Source organism: Ostrinia nubilalis, chromosome 25, assembly GCF_963855985.1.
Source record: "Ostrinia nubilalis chromosome 25, ilOstNubi1.1, whole genome shotgun sequence".
Classification (NCBI taxonomy): Eukaryota; Metazoa; Arthropoda; class Insecta; order Lepidoptera; family Crambidae; genus Ostrinia; species Ostrinia nubilalis.
Genome location: NC_087112.1, coordinates 7632072 through 7647494, shown reverse-complemented (window position 1 = coordinate 7647494; position 15423 = coordinate 7632072). Strand labels below are relative to the sequence as shown.

Below are 15423 nucleotides of genomic sequence, written 5' to 3'. Positions count from 1 at the left end.
GATTGAACGAAAAAATTGAAATTGACTTAGCACTAACTTATTGTACTAATGAATTATTCGCCGAAAATAATAGTAAAATAAAACATGATAGCCTAAAATTAAATATAAAAAATCTGAAGTTTTAAAAGTTCTACTAACGCCATCTCGTGTTGAGTAGCTAAACTACTGAGTGTGCTTTCTCCAGCTTTTTCAGATAAAAGAAACCTTTTCCAGAAAAGTTGAGAAAGGGCCATTGGTTTTACTTTGCGTAGGTAGGTAGAGACTAGAGGTGTAGTAGGTAGGTACTTACATAATATGTCAGTTTGTAAGTATTTTAACTTATTATCTTAGACTTTATTAAACAATATTAACTTTATACCTCTAGCCCTAGCCAGATTATTTTGTTTGGCCCTAAGGTTGACTGAAAGAGAATAGCATTAAGTTAAATTATTATCTATACTTATAATAAATCTGTAGAGAGGTCAATTCTGTACATGAAATATATTTTCAAAATAACTATCAGGGGGTGATTAGTGATCGATACTGATGCCAAAAATGCAATCAGTAAAATTTTTGTCTGTCTGTCTGTCTGTCTGTCTGTCTGTCTGTCTGTCTGTCTGTATGTTCCTTATAGAAACAAAAACTACTCGACGGATTTTAACGAAACTTGGTATAATTATTCTTCATACTCCTGGGCAGGTTATAGGATACTTAGGAATTCCCACGGGAACGGGCATTAGCGGGAAAATCCTTTTGTATGAAAAATCTAAACCGCTTAAGTTAGACGCTTGAAATTTGGCAAGCAGGTACCTTAGTAAACTTAAAGCTTAGTTGTAACAGGATATTGCAAAATTCCTACGGGAACGGGAATTAGCGAGAAAAAACATTTGTATGAAAAAATCTAAGCCACGTAAGATAGACGCTTGAAATTTGGCATGCAGGTACCTTAGTAAATTTAAAGCTTAGTTACAACAGGATATTGCAAAATTCTCACGGGAACGGGAGTTAGCGGGAAAAAACATTTGTATGAAAAAATCTAAACCGCGTAAGTTAGACGCTTAAAATTTGGCATGCAGGTACCTTATTAAACTTAAAGCTTAGTTACAACAGGATATTGCAAAATTCCCACGGGAACTGGAATTAGCGGGAAATTCCTTTTGTATGACAGACTCACTGACATACCCACGCACAGCCTAAACGGCTAAACGTAGGCACTTGAAATTTATAAGGGACGTAGCTTAGGTACCGTAGAGGTGCACTAAGAAAGGAATTCCCGAAATTCCCACAGGAACACGAATTACCGGGAAAATCCTTTTGTATGAAAAATCTAAGCCACGTAAGATAGACGCTTGAAATTTGGCATGCAGGTACCTTAGTAAATTTAAAGCTTAGTTACAACAGGATATTGCAAAATTCTCACGGGAACGGGAGTTAGCGGGAAAAAACATTTGTATGAAAAAATCTAAACCGCGTAAGTTAGACGCTTAAAATTTGGCATGCAGGTACCTTATTAAACTTAAAGCTTAGTTACAACAGGATATTGCAAAATTCCCACGGGAACTGGAATTAGCGGGAAATTCCTTTTGTATGACAGACTCACTGACATACCCACGCACAGCCTAAACGGCTAAACGTAGGCACTTGAAATTTATAAGAGACGTAGCTTAGGTACCGTAGAGGTGCACTAAGAAAGGAATTCCCGAAATTCCCACAGGAACACGAATTACCGGGAAAATCCTTTTGTATGAAAAATCTAAACCGCTTAAGTTAGACGCTTGAAATTTGGCATGCAGGTCCCTTAGTAAACTTATAGCTTAGTTACAATAGGATATTGCGAAATTCCAACGGGAACGGGAGTTAGCGGGAAAAAACATTTGTGTGAAAAAATCTAAACCGCGTAAGATAGATGAAGGGGGTAAAACGGGATCCACGCGTACGAAGTCGCGGGCGGCCGCTAGTTGTGCTATAAAGTTTTAGGTAAATAATAATATGATGATTAATTAAAAATGTTATGAATCACGCTTTTTACCTAAATTGTAGAAAACTATGCATGCATGCGATTCTAAACATTCATCATAATAATAATATCAAAGAATCACATTAGCAACATCGTTAAACAAATAAATGTTACTATATAAAAAATAAGGACATTACTTATATTATATTAATTTAAAGTGCACCAAATTGCATTCACCATTAGTGAGTGTATGATGACCATAATTTATATTGCCAACAGATGGAGCTGTGCGCTTTTAGATCGCGATATCATTTGATTTTTTCCTATCTTAGAATAAGAACAACGATTTTTTGTATTATTAATTACGTATATTGTTTAGATTTTCACAATTAACAATAATTTTTGAAAGCGTTCACTTCTTTACAAGTGAACGTTAAAAAAATACATTTTACAAAATACGCTGATTTTATTTGGCCTACGTTTGCATAACTATTTGTATGTTTACATTTTAGTTTATGAAAGGTTCTTCCACCAAAGATTCTACGAAGCTTTTGACCCTGCTTTCTTGGCCTACGTTGTGTAGTTTATAATAATTATTATCGGTGGTAGATGGTAGTACCTACGTACTATCACACGGGTGAAAATAGGTATAAAATGTTTTAAATTTAATTAATTAATGCCCGTTTTCACCATCAATCCCTATTTTTAAAATAACCCTTATGAAAACAAAATTCATAATAATAATAATGTGTTACCATAGGGGTCACTTAAAAATTAGGGTTTGATGGTGAAAACGGGCATAAGACTAATATTTAAAAAAAGAAATTGGTCTAGTAGTTTCAAGCCTGTTCAATACAAACATACAAAAAACAAATCTTTCCTCTCTATAATTTCACTAAAGTACCTATAAGTAAGTAACTCAAACAATGTGAAAAAAAATACCAAAATGTCTTCATATTATATCAGTCGGTCAGTCCATTCCTTACTAAACATTTTTATATTAATATTAGTTAACTAACAGTAATGCACTGTAGAATTTTCTGGAATGTTTTGGTATTTTCTGGTCCCGGTTCCGTTGCCCACGAGCCACGCTCGGTAGGTATTCGTTATTGTTATCGGCATTGTACATTTGTACAACAATGCATACTTGTGTTCAGTCAGGGACGGGCGAGCGATGAACTTCAGTGCATACTGCAGCCGCCATTTTGAGCTAAAAATAGCTAGATGGTTGCCAGGCAGTTTATCTGTAACTTGGTCTAGACGTGTCTGGTTTCATGAGCTATTGATAGATGACGATTCAGGTATTCGTGTTTGAAGTATTATATGTCACGTCATGATACCTACAGAAATATCTCATGAGATTTTTTTTATTTGACCTACCTACTAGCTTTTGCCCGCGGCTTCACCAACGCGAAATTTATTTTGTCACACAGATCGTCATAAATATTCTATGTATACTTCTATACTAATATTATAAATGCGAAAGTAACTCTGTCTGTCTGTCTTGCTTTCACGCCTAAGCCACTGAACCGATTTTGATAAAATTTGGCAAAGATATAGTTTGAGTCCCAGTAAAGGTCATAGGATAGTTTTTATCCCGGTTTTTGAAACAGGGACGCGCGCGATAAAGTTTTTCTGTTACAAAAAAAAAATCCACGCGGGCGGAAAGCTAGTATACAATAATACTGTAAAGTTTAATTGAAATCCGTTCAGTACTTTTTGTTTCTTCAAAATCTTTCATTTGGTTTTCTTTGTTTAAAATGTATAAAAAATATTATGGAAGTGCCCGCGACTTCGTTCGCGTGAAAATCGTTTTATTTGTTCCAATTTTTCATTGATGCTTCATGAATGAGGGTTTCTGCTCGAGCTTTCTCGAACTCGAGAAAACTCGAGAAATTTGGCTTCATTCGAGACGAGAAAAAAATTACCGGAGCTCGAGAATTCTCGAGTTTCGAATTTGAAGCTTTAATATTCTTGAAAGCCTATTTTCTTAGACAAAAGTAAGTTTTTAATTATTTAATAGGTTAACGTTGCTTTTAGATTGGTCTAGTCTTTCCTTTTTTACCCGACTGCGCGACGCAAAGGAGTGGTAATGTGTCTAACAGCCTATGTATGTATGTTTTTGAAGCACTGTAGAGAGCAAACTCTTGGGTCGATTTTTATGATTTGCACGTCAATCGATTCCTCTTAGTCCGGTGAGTGTCACTAAAGACATAACGTTAGTAAAAATTCAATATGGTGACTACTTGACTAATATTGTGAAACTCAACAAACTATGGCATGTGAGGTATCGTTAGAATTGTTTTGACTGTGAGAGTGACACTGGATATATCAAAATTGAAAATATAAAAATGGCCGATTTTTGGCGCCATAATATGTATTAAAAATATCTCAAAACCTATCAAGTGGGGTATCAAAATTAAGGGTTTTTAAATAGCTTGCAAAATGGATGTTCTTTAACTAAAAGATTAAATTAAATATATTATCAAAAAAAAAAAAACCCCAGCTGGGTAAAAATGTACTGAAAAGATAGAAACAAGACAAAGTGTTTACAAATGCAGTTGGAGGCATCAAACGTACACTTATCATCATCATCATCATCAACAGCCCTTTACAGTCCACTACCGGACTATGAAGAGTAGGGGTTGGTGACAAAATATGTATTCTATTCTGCCGTCACCACACGGCTTATCACCAACAAAAAAAAATAGTCATTGATGTCTCCGACTGCATTTGTGAACACTTTGTCTTGTTTCTATCTTTTCAGTTCATTTTTACGTAGATTCTAGTTTTTTTGTATATAAGATTTAAAAAACCTGTGTTTTTATCAAATTTCAACCGATTTCAACAATTTTACTTAAAAGACTCGAGACCCGAGAAAACTCGAGACTTTGGACTCGAGAATTCCCGAAACTCGAGAAAAAAAATAGGTCGAGAAATCAGAAACCCTAATGACTGATGACATTGACACTCAAAGTTAAAAGTCGGCTAATAAGCTTAAAATCGTTCAAAAGAAGAAGCAAAAGATGGTTCCAAAACACAGAACAGCTGACTTTCAGATAGGTAAACATCAAAATACCACGCTGAAACCTTACTCAACAATCAATTTCATGCCATAACATTACTAAGGCAGAATATCCAATTCGTAATGAGCGCATTTCATTTCATTCATTCATTGTTATGTTACGTATTGATGTCAGTAACCTTGCAAGGATTGAAAGAATAATCGCGAAATCACTCGCGTATTCGCGGCGCGCCGGTCCCCAATAGAAATAATAATCAATACAACAGCTGCTCGCTCACTACGAGAACGCACGACGCACACACGGAAAGGTTTACGATCGCTACTCGACGATTCTAGAATTTTCTACCCACCGCTAGATGTCGCAGCGGGTCGAGCGTATAAAAGCGCGCCGGCCGGCTTCACCAACAAGTATTATTGAACAAGCTCTACAAGCGAATACAACTGAGTGCGAAAGCACTGCGATCTCAACTCTACGCAACTTTTTGAATACAAACCAAGTGAAAAATGTCTCTGCTGCCTTTCATCCTCGGATACGACCACCCTCACCGCCTGATTGACCAAGATTTCGGGCTGGCGCTGACTCCCGACGACTTGCTGACGGCTGCGGTGGCTCCTATGGTGAACCGCGACTACTACCGACCCTGGCGTCAGCTGGCGGCCGCTGCGAGAGACGTCGGCTCCACCATCAAGTCCGACAAAGACAAGTTCCAAGTCAATCTGGACGTGCAGCACTTTTCGCCGGAGGAGATCACGGTCAAGACGGCTGACGGTTATGTTATCATCGAGGGTAAACATGAGGAGAAAAAGGACGAACATGGCTACATTTCCCGGCAGTTCACCCGCCGCTACGCGCTGCCCGAAGGCTGCAACCCTGATACGGTGGAATCTCGCTTGTCTTCGGATGGCGTGCTGTCCATCATCGCCCCCCGAGTGGCTCCAGCGCTGAAGAATGAAAGGTCTGTCCCGATTTCGCAGACTGGGCCGGTGCGCAAGGAGATCAAAGACCAGAACCCCCAGGCCAACGCTAACGGACAGGCGAAATGAGAGATACCTACCCTCCTCTGTGATAAAAAAAGTCATGCTCTGTGTGTTAGTCTGTGTGTGTATTATTTTGTGTTAATTTGTGATTAAAGACTGATAAAAGTTTAATATTAATTTAAGTAAGTGTGAAGCGTAATAAATTCATAAATCTACTTCATTTTGAGTTTCATTTTTTAATCCTATTTTCATTAGCGAGGAATCTTAAAATAAAAACAATTAGGTACCTACCTACATCTCATTTCGTATTGAAAATAAGAAAAAAATACCTCTGTATGAAATTTTTCATCATAGGAGAAAGTAAATAAATGGACATTTTACACTGCGCCTCTAGTCCTAAACTAAGCAAAACTTGTAATATGGGTAGGTACTAACTAGACAACCAACGGACATAAACCTAATACATATTATTATTTATATTTTCTTCTTAAAGATTCTCGGAACTGGTTGTTCCGGTATTGAAAGAAAACCACGGGATTAAACTATAAAAGAAAGTTTTTATAGCCTGACCAGGAACATAAAAACCCTCTCCATGTTGCGGAAAACTAATGGTACTAATTTCTTTTAATGGCAACAGTAACTGAAAACTTCATTGTCATGTCACCTTGCATGTCAGTCTATTGCTGTCAAAGTGTAAACAAACTTTATTTTAAATGTGCGCAATTGATTTTGTGAATTAAATTGCTAAAATCTTTTTATAGTCGTGAAAGAAAAGTGGTTTACAATGTGTTAAAGTGTTTGTCGAAGAGAAATACTAAGGGTTCGGACAATATTTTCATTGAATAATGTTTCCGACAAAGGTTGTCAAATTGACTGACATGTTTATCGCATAGTACAGTCCACTATGAAAATTAGCTGTGGTTTGTTTCAACTACCCATTTTAAAATTTTTTGTCACTTTCTAAGTGTTGAATTTTATGGAATTGGGAAAGAAGTACAGAGTTTGAAGCGTTCATGAGCAAACATTGCAGTTGAATATTCAAGTTCTGAATTTGATTATTGATGAATAATAAAATAAATCCTTCCAGCTCGATTGATGGTTTCATTTAATTTATTTAAACCAGGTTACCTATAATAATATTTTTTCGTTAATTTATGAAAATATCAAATTAGCCCGTAATCCTGAATCCTGATTCCTGATACATAAAGTTAGCCTATTAATTAACACAGGTACGACTGTACTCAGTGTTGCACTATCAAATGCAATTGACGCGCCTCTATGCCAGGGTTTTTATGTTCCTGGTCAGGCTATAAAATAATGGGCATATAACTTGTTTCCTACAGGTGTAATTGGTGCAAAAAAAATCTTGAATGATGTGTTAAGTGTTATCGAGAATATTCGTCAGTTGCAGGTTCACTTGGGGTAACTGACAAAATACGGTTTTTGAGTTAAATATACAGTTTTTCTTAGTTTTTTCTGCTCTTTCGAATGGTATACGTAAAAAAATTCTAGCTTGAAAAAAAATACAATTACATGGACATTTTCAGGTGTGAACTTTTCAGATTTCCTTCATAATTTTGGTGTAACTGACATTGTAATAATTTTACCAGGTTGAATTGGTGTATCTGTAATAATGTAAAAATTTTGCTACAAAACTTTGCAATTACACTGATTTGCTAAGGTTTATAACATGAAATAAAATAGGAATTTAGAAAGTTTTAAGGCATATTACATTATTATTCGGCATGTGACGATGCACAGCATCTGGTGAGAGATGCGTCTACTTCCGGTGTAGTTTTTTAGCATTTTATACCTTAAATGACGTCATTTCCGCAATTATTTAATAGGAATTGATTTGACTTACTTCCGTTTGCCGCCATTTTAGTCACCTGGGGGCGAGCTTGCTCGGAGTTCTTCATATAGCGTCTTTAACTTCCAAACTAGCAACATCGTAAGCAGAAACTCTGCTCAGATTTTTACTGAAATAATTTATTTCTCAACGTTCTAATACTAAGTTTAAAATTAAAAAGTGCAATTGACCGCGCGTGTGTGACCGCGAACGACATGTACGTGATGGTGGTCGGCGCCAAAGGGGACGAGTGTCTTCCGGACGACGAGCAGGTGGACCCAGAGCGTCGGATACCGGAGAAACTCGGACCCCGGCGAGATTCAAAACGGATGAAACGAGGTACGTGGGATTCTGATAGCTTTAACACTCTTTTCGATCAAATGAGCATTCTCGCGAATCTCTATATTGTATAAATAGATTGAATAACGTACCCACAACCATCTTATACAATTTTAACGGCAGCCCCGTCAGCCCCAATCGCAAACATTACCAATCAAAATACGTTGTTAGCATCACCACAATCGAACGATAACTCTTTCTGGTACGAGTTTCTTAATAAATTCTAATGTTTTTTGCAAATCAAGAAGCTTAATAAGTATGAAAAAATGTGCTAAGTGCATCGAACATGTATACTTTTATTTTGCAACAACATATAAATTGTAATGTGACATGCAATAAACGTTTTTGAATTTGAATTTGAACATGTCACGAGCGTATCCTGGCTAAAATTCCTAATAAGCATTGTGCGAGGAGCACCCTCCCAGTGCTGGATTTTTGTTCGGCAAAATCACCCTGTGCTCGTACTAGTGATATCTAAAAAATAATCCGACCTTGGTTCTCTAGCCGGTCACTTCAAGCAAAATCAAAACATAATATCTTTATTTGCTTAGACTGATTAAATTAGTTCTTACAAATCGTCAAATACTAATAAGTAAGTAACCTTTACCTACACATCTTATTATCTTTAAAGCAAATACATAAGCCTCAAAATAACTCCCTTTGATTTAGAACAAAAAGCCAAGGATTCCAAATCAGTCCCTTCAGGTCCCCTTGACGACCAATAAGTCAAATGATACCGGCCTATCTTGGGCATTGGCAGGCGTCATCATTCTGCGGAGGTCAACCTTTTACCTGACAACGGTTCCAGGGATGCGTCTGCCATTCACCTCCAAGCCGATGCTTGCCCCTGCAACGCCGTGCTTTATTCAGCGTTTTAACACTCTTGACTGTCTAGCGCTGACCAAATAAGAATAGCAAAGTCAAGTGACTTTCCACTCAGCAAATTCTACGGAGGCTGCCTTTGAGCGTATCTTAGGCAGTGGCAGGCGTCATCAGACTGCGGAGGTCAACCTGTTATCTGACAATGGTTCCAGGGATGCGTCTGCCATTCACCTCCAAGCCGGTGCTTGTCCCTTCAACGCCGTGCTTTATTCAGCGTTTTAACACTCTTGACTGTCTAACGCTGACCAAATAAACCGAAATCCTGTTAAAACAGGTGCTGAAATTACCAGATAAGGCACCGCTCAGCATGAGCCTGCTCCTCACAATATTCCTTCGCAAGAAGGACAGACCAAACAACCTATTCTATTAAACGTCCTAATCAGTAGATACAATTATGTAAGTATTGATCTGATCTGAAGTAGTTGAATGCTAAATTCTAAATCTGGATGCAGATACCGATCACAGAGACACCGCGGGCCTCTCCGCATGTCTTGTCAAGGTACCCTAAAATTATCAATCTCTCGTTCTCTACTGCATACCGAAAAACATTAATACAATCACAAACTACTTACTAAACCTCGTCACCTTTGACAAACCAGACGAGACAGCAACTACTAGAACGGAAGGTTAGTGTGTAACATTTTATCTTCTGGAACACTTTAAACCTTGTCAATTACGTGAACTCAGGTTCAACAAGTCGTCATCTCTAAGGATTTAGTCGGTAAATACGAAATCTATACGACTCAACAAGTGCCTATAATGGTAAGCTTGATCTCCAGTGAGGGCTCATCACAACTCGACCCCACACAACCGATCCAATACACAAGACTCCAGCTCAGCATCTCTTAACAACAATCTGGATGTCTACAAAATATCAGAAATCATAATCAGCGATGGGGGATTTCTCATTCTTTCATTCATTTCATGTGCGTTCACTAATTTTGCTATCGGACAATCAAAGCATAGCCTATACTCGAAACTAAGGGAGGAAGGGGCACATTCAGAGCCTCTATTGGAACTGTCTCTCTAACTTTTCAACTTGAAAAACATCACCTCCTTTCGGTTCAGTCGGGTAAAAATAGCTCTGACAGCGCAAAATATTATCTCCCAGGTCGATTCAATCAAATTTATCTGACGATCTAGGTCGATTTACGGGGAAAACAACCTACTTAGTGGCATCTCCTGGGTTCAAATCCAAAGGTAAATATTCCAAAAGTTCGGGAAACTGGATATCCAGAGACCCCACAGAGATTCACCAGCAGCCTTTGCAACGACTTCAACCAGGGTGGCTATGGTGGTAAACTAGGCTAAATCTTTGCTGTCCCGTTTCTCACCACAGCAAAAGGTACCTGCTTAGCACCTCGAAGTGACCTTTCTGGCTTTTCTCAGCTCTTTTCTTAGGGTTCGAGGCCGACCCTCAAAATACAGAATCTCCACCATGTTCTTACCACATGGTGACCTCCACGTCAGGATCAGGTAACATGTAATTTTTTAGTATGTTGAGTTGGGGGTAATAAGGTATCGTTCCTAAAACATACCTGGCAAAAATCCACTTTAAAAACTTATAAAATAACCTGGCCTTGGTGGTTAAACTAATGGCCTAAGGAAAACAGTCGTAGCTATATACTTACCTCTTGAAGCTCGACAGCAAGATTTATTTGCTAGACTAAATCGTTTATCTACTCTTCTACTACCTTTATGCCCTGTGGGTCTAGACAAAATTTACTTTAAAATCGCAAACCAGTCGAAGGATGGTCGATTAGCCTTCTTTTTTTCTATATGAAGTTATAACGTATCCAATTTTCGATTCGATCAAAAAGTGCTACTTGTCTAGGGGGGCTGGTATTACTAATCTAAAACTATATTAAAGATAACTTTAATTTTCTTACTAAGCATAAAAGCTTAACCAATTTCACTTCATGGTAAAGGCCTTAAACCCAACAGTAGGTATCTAAAATGTGACCTTTACGAGGCTTCTCGTAGACTAGCTTAATATGTATATTTTTCTCCTACCATCTACATCAGCTGCTGACATGACAAAACATAGTCTCACCTGAATAATTTCAAGATTAAGTTAATAAACCTTGACCTACGAGTAAGTTCGGCACCGTTACGGCATCATACAAACAACTGGGAAAAATGACAGCAAATCCCAAAAAAACAACATAGGTATGCCCTTGTTACGGTTGCGTAAGTTACTGGAATCAGGCGAGCAGAGGCGAACAGCGGAATATAATAACACATTATTTATTTATTTTTTCAACACCAAGTAATGCTAGGAATCTACATGGATAAAAACAGTATAAAGGATGTTGGATTTAAAACCTCTCCTGGCATTGTTGACTTCGTTCTGGCATCTTTAATTTGGGTGATATTTAGCCATATAGATGAAATTATTTGATGAGATATTGGTGTAGGCAGAACAATAATAGCAATATTATAAGGCAGACACTTTTATTAACTGATCTACGACCGATACACCAAATAACATATTATTTAATTAATAACTTTCAATCAACAGATCTAAAGCATGCATGTTGGATACTCTTCAATCACATCGTACGGCTGTATTATAAACTTATGTTGATGACTCGCATGAATCTTACTGCCATACGGGCAAATTATATCAATACACACTCAATCTGCATTTTAATGAGGAAAGAATTTCTGAATTCAGTTCAGTAGCTTTCCAGTTTATTCATTTCAAACATACAAAAGTACAAACCCTCCTACTTTGTGATATTAGTGCTGCTCTCACTGTGCATTTAGAACAAAACATGTTAATACCCTGAAATTAATCATGTTCTAATCTAGTTCTGTTACAGAAACTCGAAAACTTTCATCACATAGCGCCATTGGTAAGTAGTCACCAGGAGCTAATAAACAAGTCTCTCACCAGATGCTGTGCATCGTCACATGCCGAATAATAGTACAAGTTTTACAAAACAATAAAACTTGTATTATTGAGCAGAGACGATGCACAGCATCCCAAGAAGGCCTCCTGGTGAGCTCTCTATGAAGAACTCCGAGCAAGCTCGCCCCCAGGTGACTAAAATGGCGGCAAACGGAAGTAAGTCAAATCAATTCCTATTAAATAATTGCGGAAATGACGTCATTTAAGGTATAAAATGCTAAAAAACTACACCGGAAGTAGACGCATCTCTCACCAGATGCTGTGCATCGTCTCTGCTCAATAATACAAGTTTTATTGTTTTGTAAAACTTGTACTATTATTATACCAGCAGTATCAGTTAAAGAAGTTAAAGTTAGCTCAACAAAAAAAAATTGAAATTGAGCAACTATCCAGCCAATTAGGCGTCACTACGCATTGCTAACATTAACCTGTTGTTACTCTGTTACTTTTACTGTTGTAGTACTCATGACCTTAATTCAACATTGCTATAAAGAGGTGGAAAATTAAATCCATTTTGTTTTCAGTTTAAGTTGCCCCGTAGAGCTAAATACGGTATTGGTAAGTCAAAGCTTAAAAAAATATTGAAATTACTTAGTTTCACAGTAATACTTTAGTTATTTCAATATTTCTGTCTTAAATACACATATTTTCTTGATTTTCGTAGCTTTATTAACATTTTTAATGAATAAAATAAACATTACTTCTAATGAAATTTAAAAAAAAATAAAGAAAACGACAAAATGTTATTTTTTTCATGAATTCTCTTATTTTTTAATACTTTTACATAAATTATACAGCAACTAAGTAAACAAAACCCAGCAAATACATCAAATTATTTTAATTTGGGCAGTACTTACACCACCAGTGTAACTGTCAAAAGTACAAAAATGCATTGGTGTAACTGCAATTTATTTCCTTAACTAATACATATTCGATTTTTCTTTTTATTTAATCTAAAACCGCGTAGAATTCTAAGCATTTCTGTAAAAACAGATCTAAAAAATGTTAAATAGGAAAAAAGTTATGTCCGATTTAAGACGAAAAAAAACTTTAAACGGCTCTACTGAAAAACTGTATTTTGTCAGTTACCCCAAGTGAACCTGCAACTGACGATATTATGGGTACAGCCAGACATCGGATAGGTATTTTTGTTCACACAAAAGTTTGTATTTAGTGGTGATTGTCGAACCCATGACTTTTGACATAATGAATGTTGCAGTTGCAATGGGATAAGTAGGGGAGCATAATTTTGAGGCTAGTTGTTTTTTAGTTTTAAAATGTTGCCTTTAAAAGTTGATGAGAAGTAGAATAATCACAATAAAGGAAACGGTGTAGATAACTTTTTATTTAGTAGGTAAGTACAGTCGAATTCATAAATATATTGGCAGTGCCCAATGTTCGAAAATATTTATAGTACCTAAACATGATAATGAACAGTTTACTTAATAGACAGGTTGTCCCAAAAACAATGGATAACCCTGTCTGTAACCATCGATAGGCCTCGCCATGGTCTCTAACATCAAATTTTGACCCTAGTAAAAATATCACCGTTTTCAATCTAGTTTTTTTCCTCATCCTCATCACAAGGGATAGTTAGGCTATGAAAAGAAAATATTAAAGTTCAACAAACTAGTTGAAAAGTATGAAAAATTAAAGAAATCGCAGAAGAGAAGGAATAATTAATTCTTGCACATTTGATCAGCCATCATATAAAAAAATGTAGGAAGTCCATTGTGTCCATTATTCTTAAAAACTTCTTTGGTAAGTTAAGATTCTAAAAAGGTATTATCACAAACCTATGTATTCTGTATTATTTTTATCTCATGGCTACTTAGACTGAAAAATAAACTAGATTGAAAAATATCCTCATTTGTAGAAATGGCATGAGAAAAAGTAATCGTAGGTGGCAATTTTCTAAAAATGCACATAAACTTAAAAATCTGGAAAACGGTGATATTTTTACTAGGGTCAAAATTTGATGTTAGGGAGACCATGGCGAGGCCTATCGATGGTTTTACAGGGTTATCCATTGTTTTTGGGACACCCTGTATGATTACATTTTATTGATGTTCGAGTTTGAATTGACGTTTGTCAAAGTTAAAGTAAGATTGGTATAGATGACCCACGCTGAACTGTCCCGCCAAACTCAATGACAGGGGGGCGCTACCATCGCTCAACTTTATGGTTTCCAACATGGCAAAAATCGGAACCAGCGATTCGGTATTGACGGTGGCGCCCCGCTGTCAATGTCATCGATAGGACAGTTCAGTATTTTGGAACTATAAGATGGTGCAACTCAGCTGAAAAATAAATAAGGTCAATTTTCACTCGGTACCTATTATAAAGAGTTAGGTCCGTATACCTATAATGAATGGGTAGGTAAATGAAACAAGGAAGTAGTTTTAAAGAAACTTAAATAATTTATTGGAACTTAATTAAGTCTTCAACAAATGACTAGTCCTAAATTATTAATAATAATAAATGCAGAAATTACAGTTTACAAGATTTGTCACTGGCTTTGCAGGAACCATTTTCCTGTGGTGCCTCTTTAGCTTCTTTTCGGACTGGTCCAGTCTTGGTGATTGGCACTATTCTCTCTCCCTTGTCATCGATGACCTTTCTTGGAGCAGTAATAGTTAGGATTCCGTCACTAGACAGCTCTGAGACGATGTTTTCGGACTCCGCCCCTTCAGGTAGCGCATATTTCCTCACAAACTGCCTAGACACAAAGCCATGTTCATCTTTCTTCTCCTCATGCTTGGCTTCAATCACGACATACCCATCCGAAGTCTTCACAGTGATTTCTTCAGGTCCGAAGTGTTGAACGTCCAAGTTGATCTGGAACTTGTCTTTCTCATTTTTAATGGTCGATCCCAAGTCTTTCGCGATCGAAGCCAGTTGCCTCCATGGTCGGAAATAATCGTGCACGATCCATGGTGTCATCATGGAGGTTAAGAAGTCGTCGGGTGTCAGCGCCATTCCGAAAGCCTGGTCGTTCAGTTTGTTGTCTTGTTTGCCGGGACATTCATCGCCGAATGCTATTTTACGTGAGCCAATTCCGAAGAATATGATAGCCAACGTTAGGCAATAAGAAAATCCTCCAAACGATCTCATCTTCACTGATTTTTGTCAAAAATGCACCGCTATGCACAAATAAGTTGCACTGATTCACTTTGGTTTGACTATGTGTAGAGCTTGACTTGAATTCACTTGAAATGCGCGCGTTTCATGCGCTTTTATACTCCTCCCGACATCTAGCGGCTAGTGGAAATTTCTCGGCTGCGCAGATAAGGCTTTTCTCGAGTTATCGAGTTGTGTTTTCGAACATTGACCTGTGGTCCTGCTCACTCTTGTATTGTATCAATACCACGGGAAAGAGACAGAAAATAAAAATATTCTCATATCAATAAGGTAGACAGACGTGTCCAACTGCAGAACGACCACGTGTGTATGTTTATTTATTAAAATTATCTTGTTCTTACGACTGGAGTCTGGACATT

The 15423-nt window shown here is 37.2% G+C and overlaps 2 protein-coding genes across 2 annotated transcripts; one reads left to right on the top strand and one right to left on the bottom strand.

Annotated features, from left to right (window-relative positions):
- The first annotated feature begins 5358 nt into the window (after positions 1 to 5358).
- LOC135084206 (protein lethal(2)essential for life-like) lies at positions 5359 to 6159 on the top strand. The gene has a single exon (XM_063978942.1). The coding sequence runs from the start codon at positions 5466 to 5468 to the stop codon at positions 6003 to 6005; it is 540 nt and encodes a 179-aa protein (XP_063835012.1). The 5' UTR covers positions 5359 to 5465; the 3' UTR covers positions 6006 to 6159.
- An 8161-nt stretch (positions 6160 to 14320) lies between these two features.
- LOC135084216 (protein lethal(2)essential for life-like) lies at positions 14321 to 15151 on the bottom strand. Its single transcript, XM_063978953.1, has one exon. The coding sequence runs from the start codon at positions 15035 to 15037 to the stop codon at positions 14414 to 14416; it is 624 nt and encodes a 207-aa protein (XP_063835023.1). The 5' UTR covers positions 15038 to 15151; the 3' UTR covers positions 14321 to 14413.
- Between the last annotated feature and the right edge of the window lie 272 nt (positions 15152 to 15423).

Coding starts and splice junctions, on each gene's coding strand:
- LOC135084216 (XM_063978953.1), bottom strand. CDS start 15,037: ATGAGATCGTTTGGAGGATTTTCTTATTGCCTAACGTTGGCTATCATA.
- LOC135084206 (XM_063978942.1), top strand. CDS start 5,466: ATGTCTCTGCTGCCTTTCATCCTCGGATACGACCACCCTCACCGCCTG.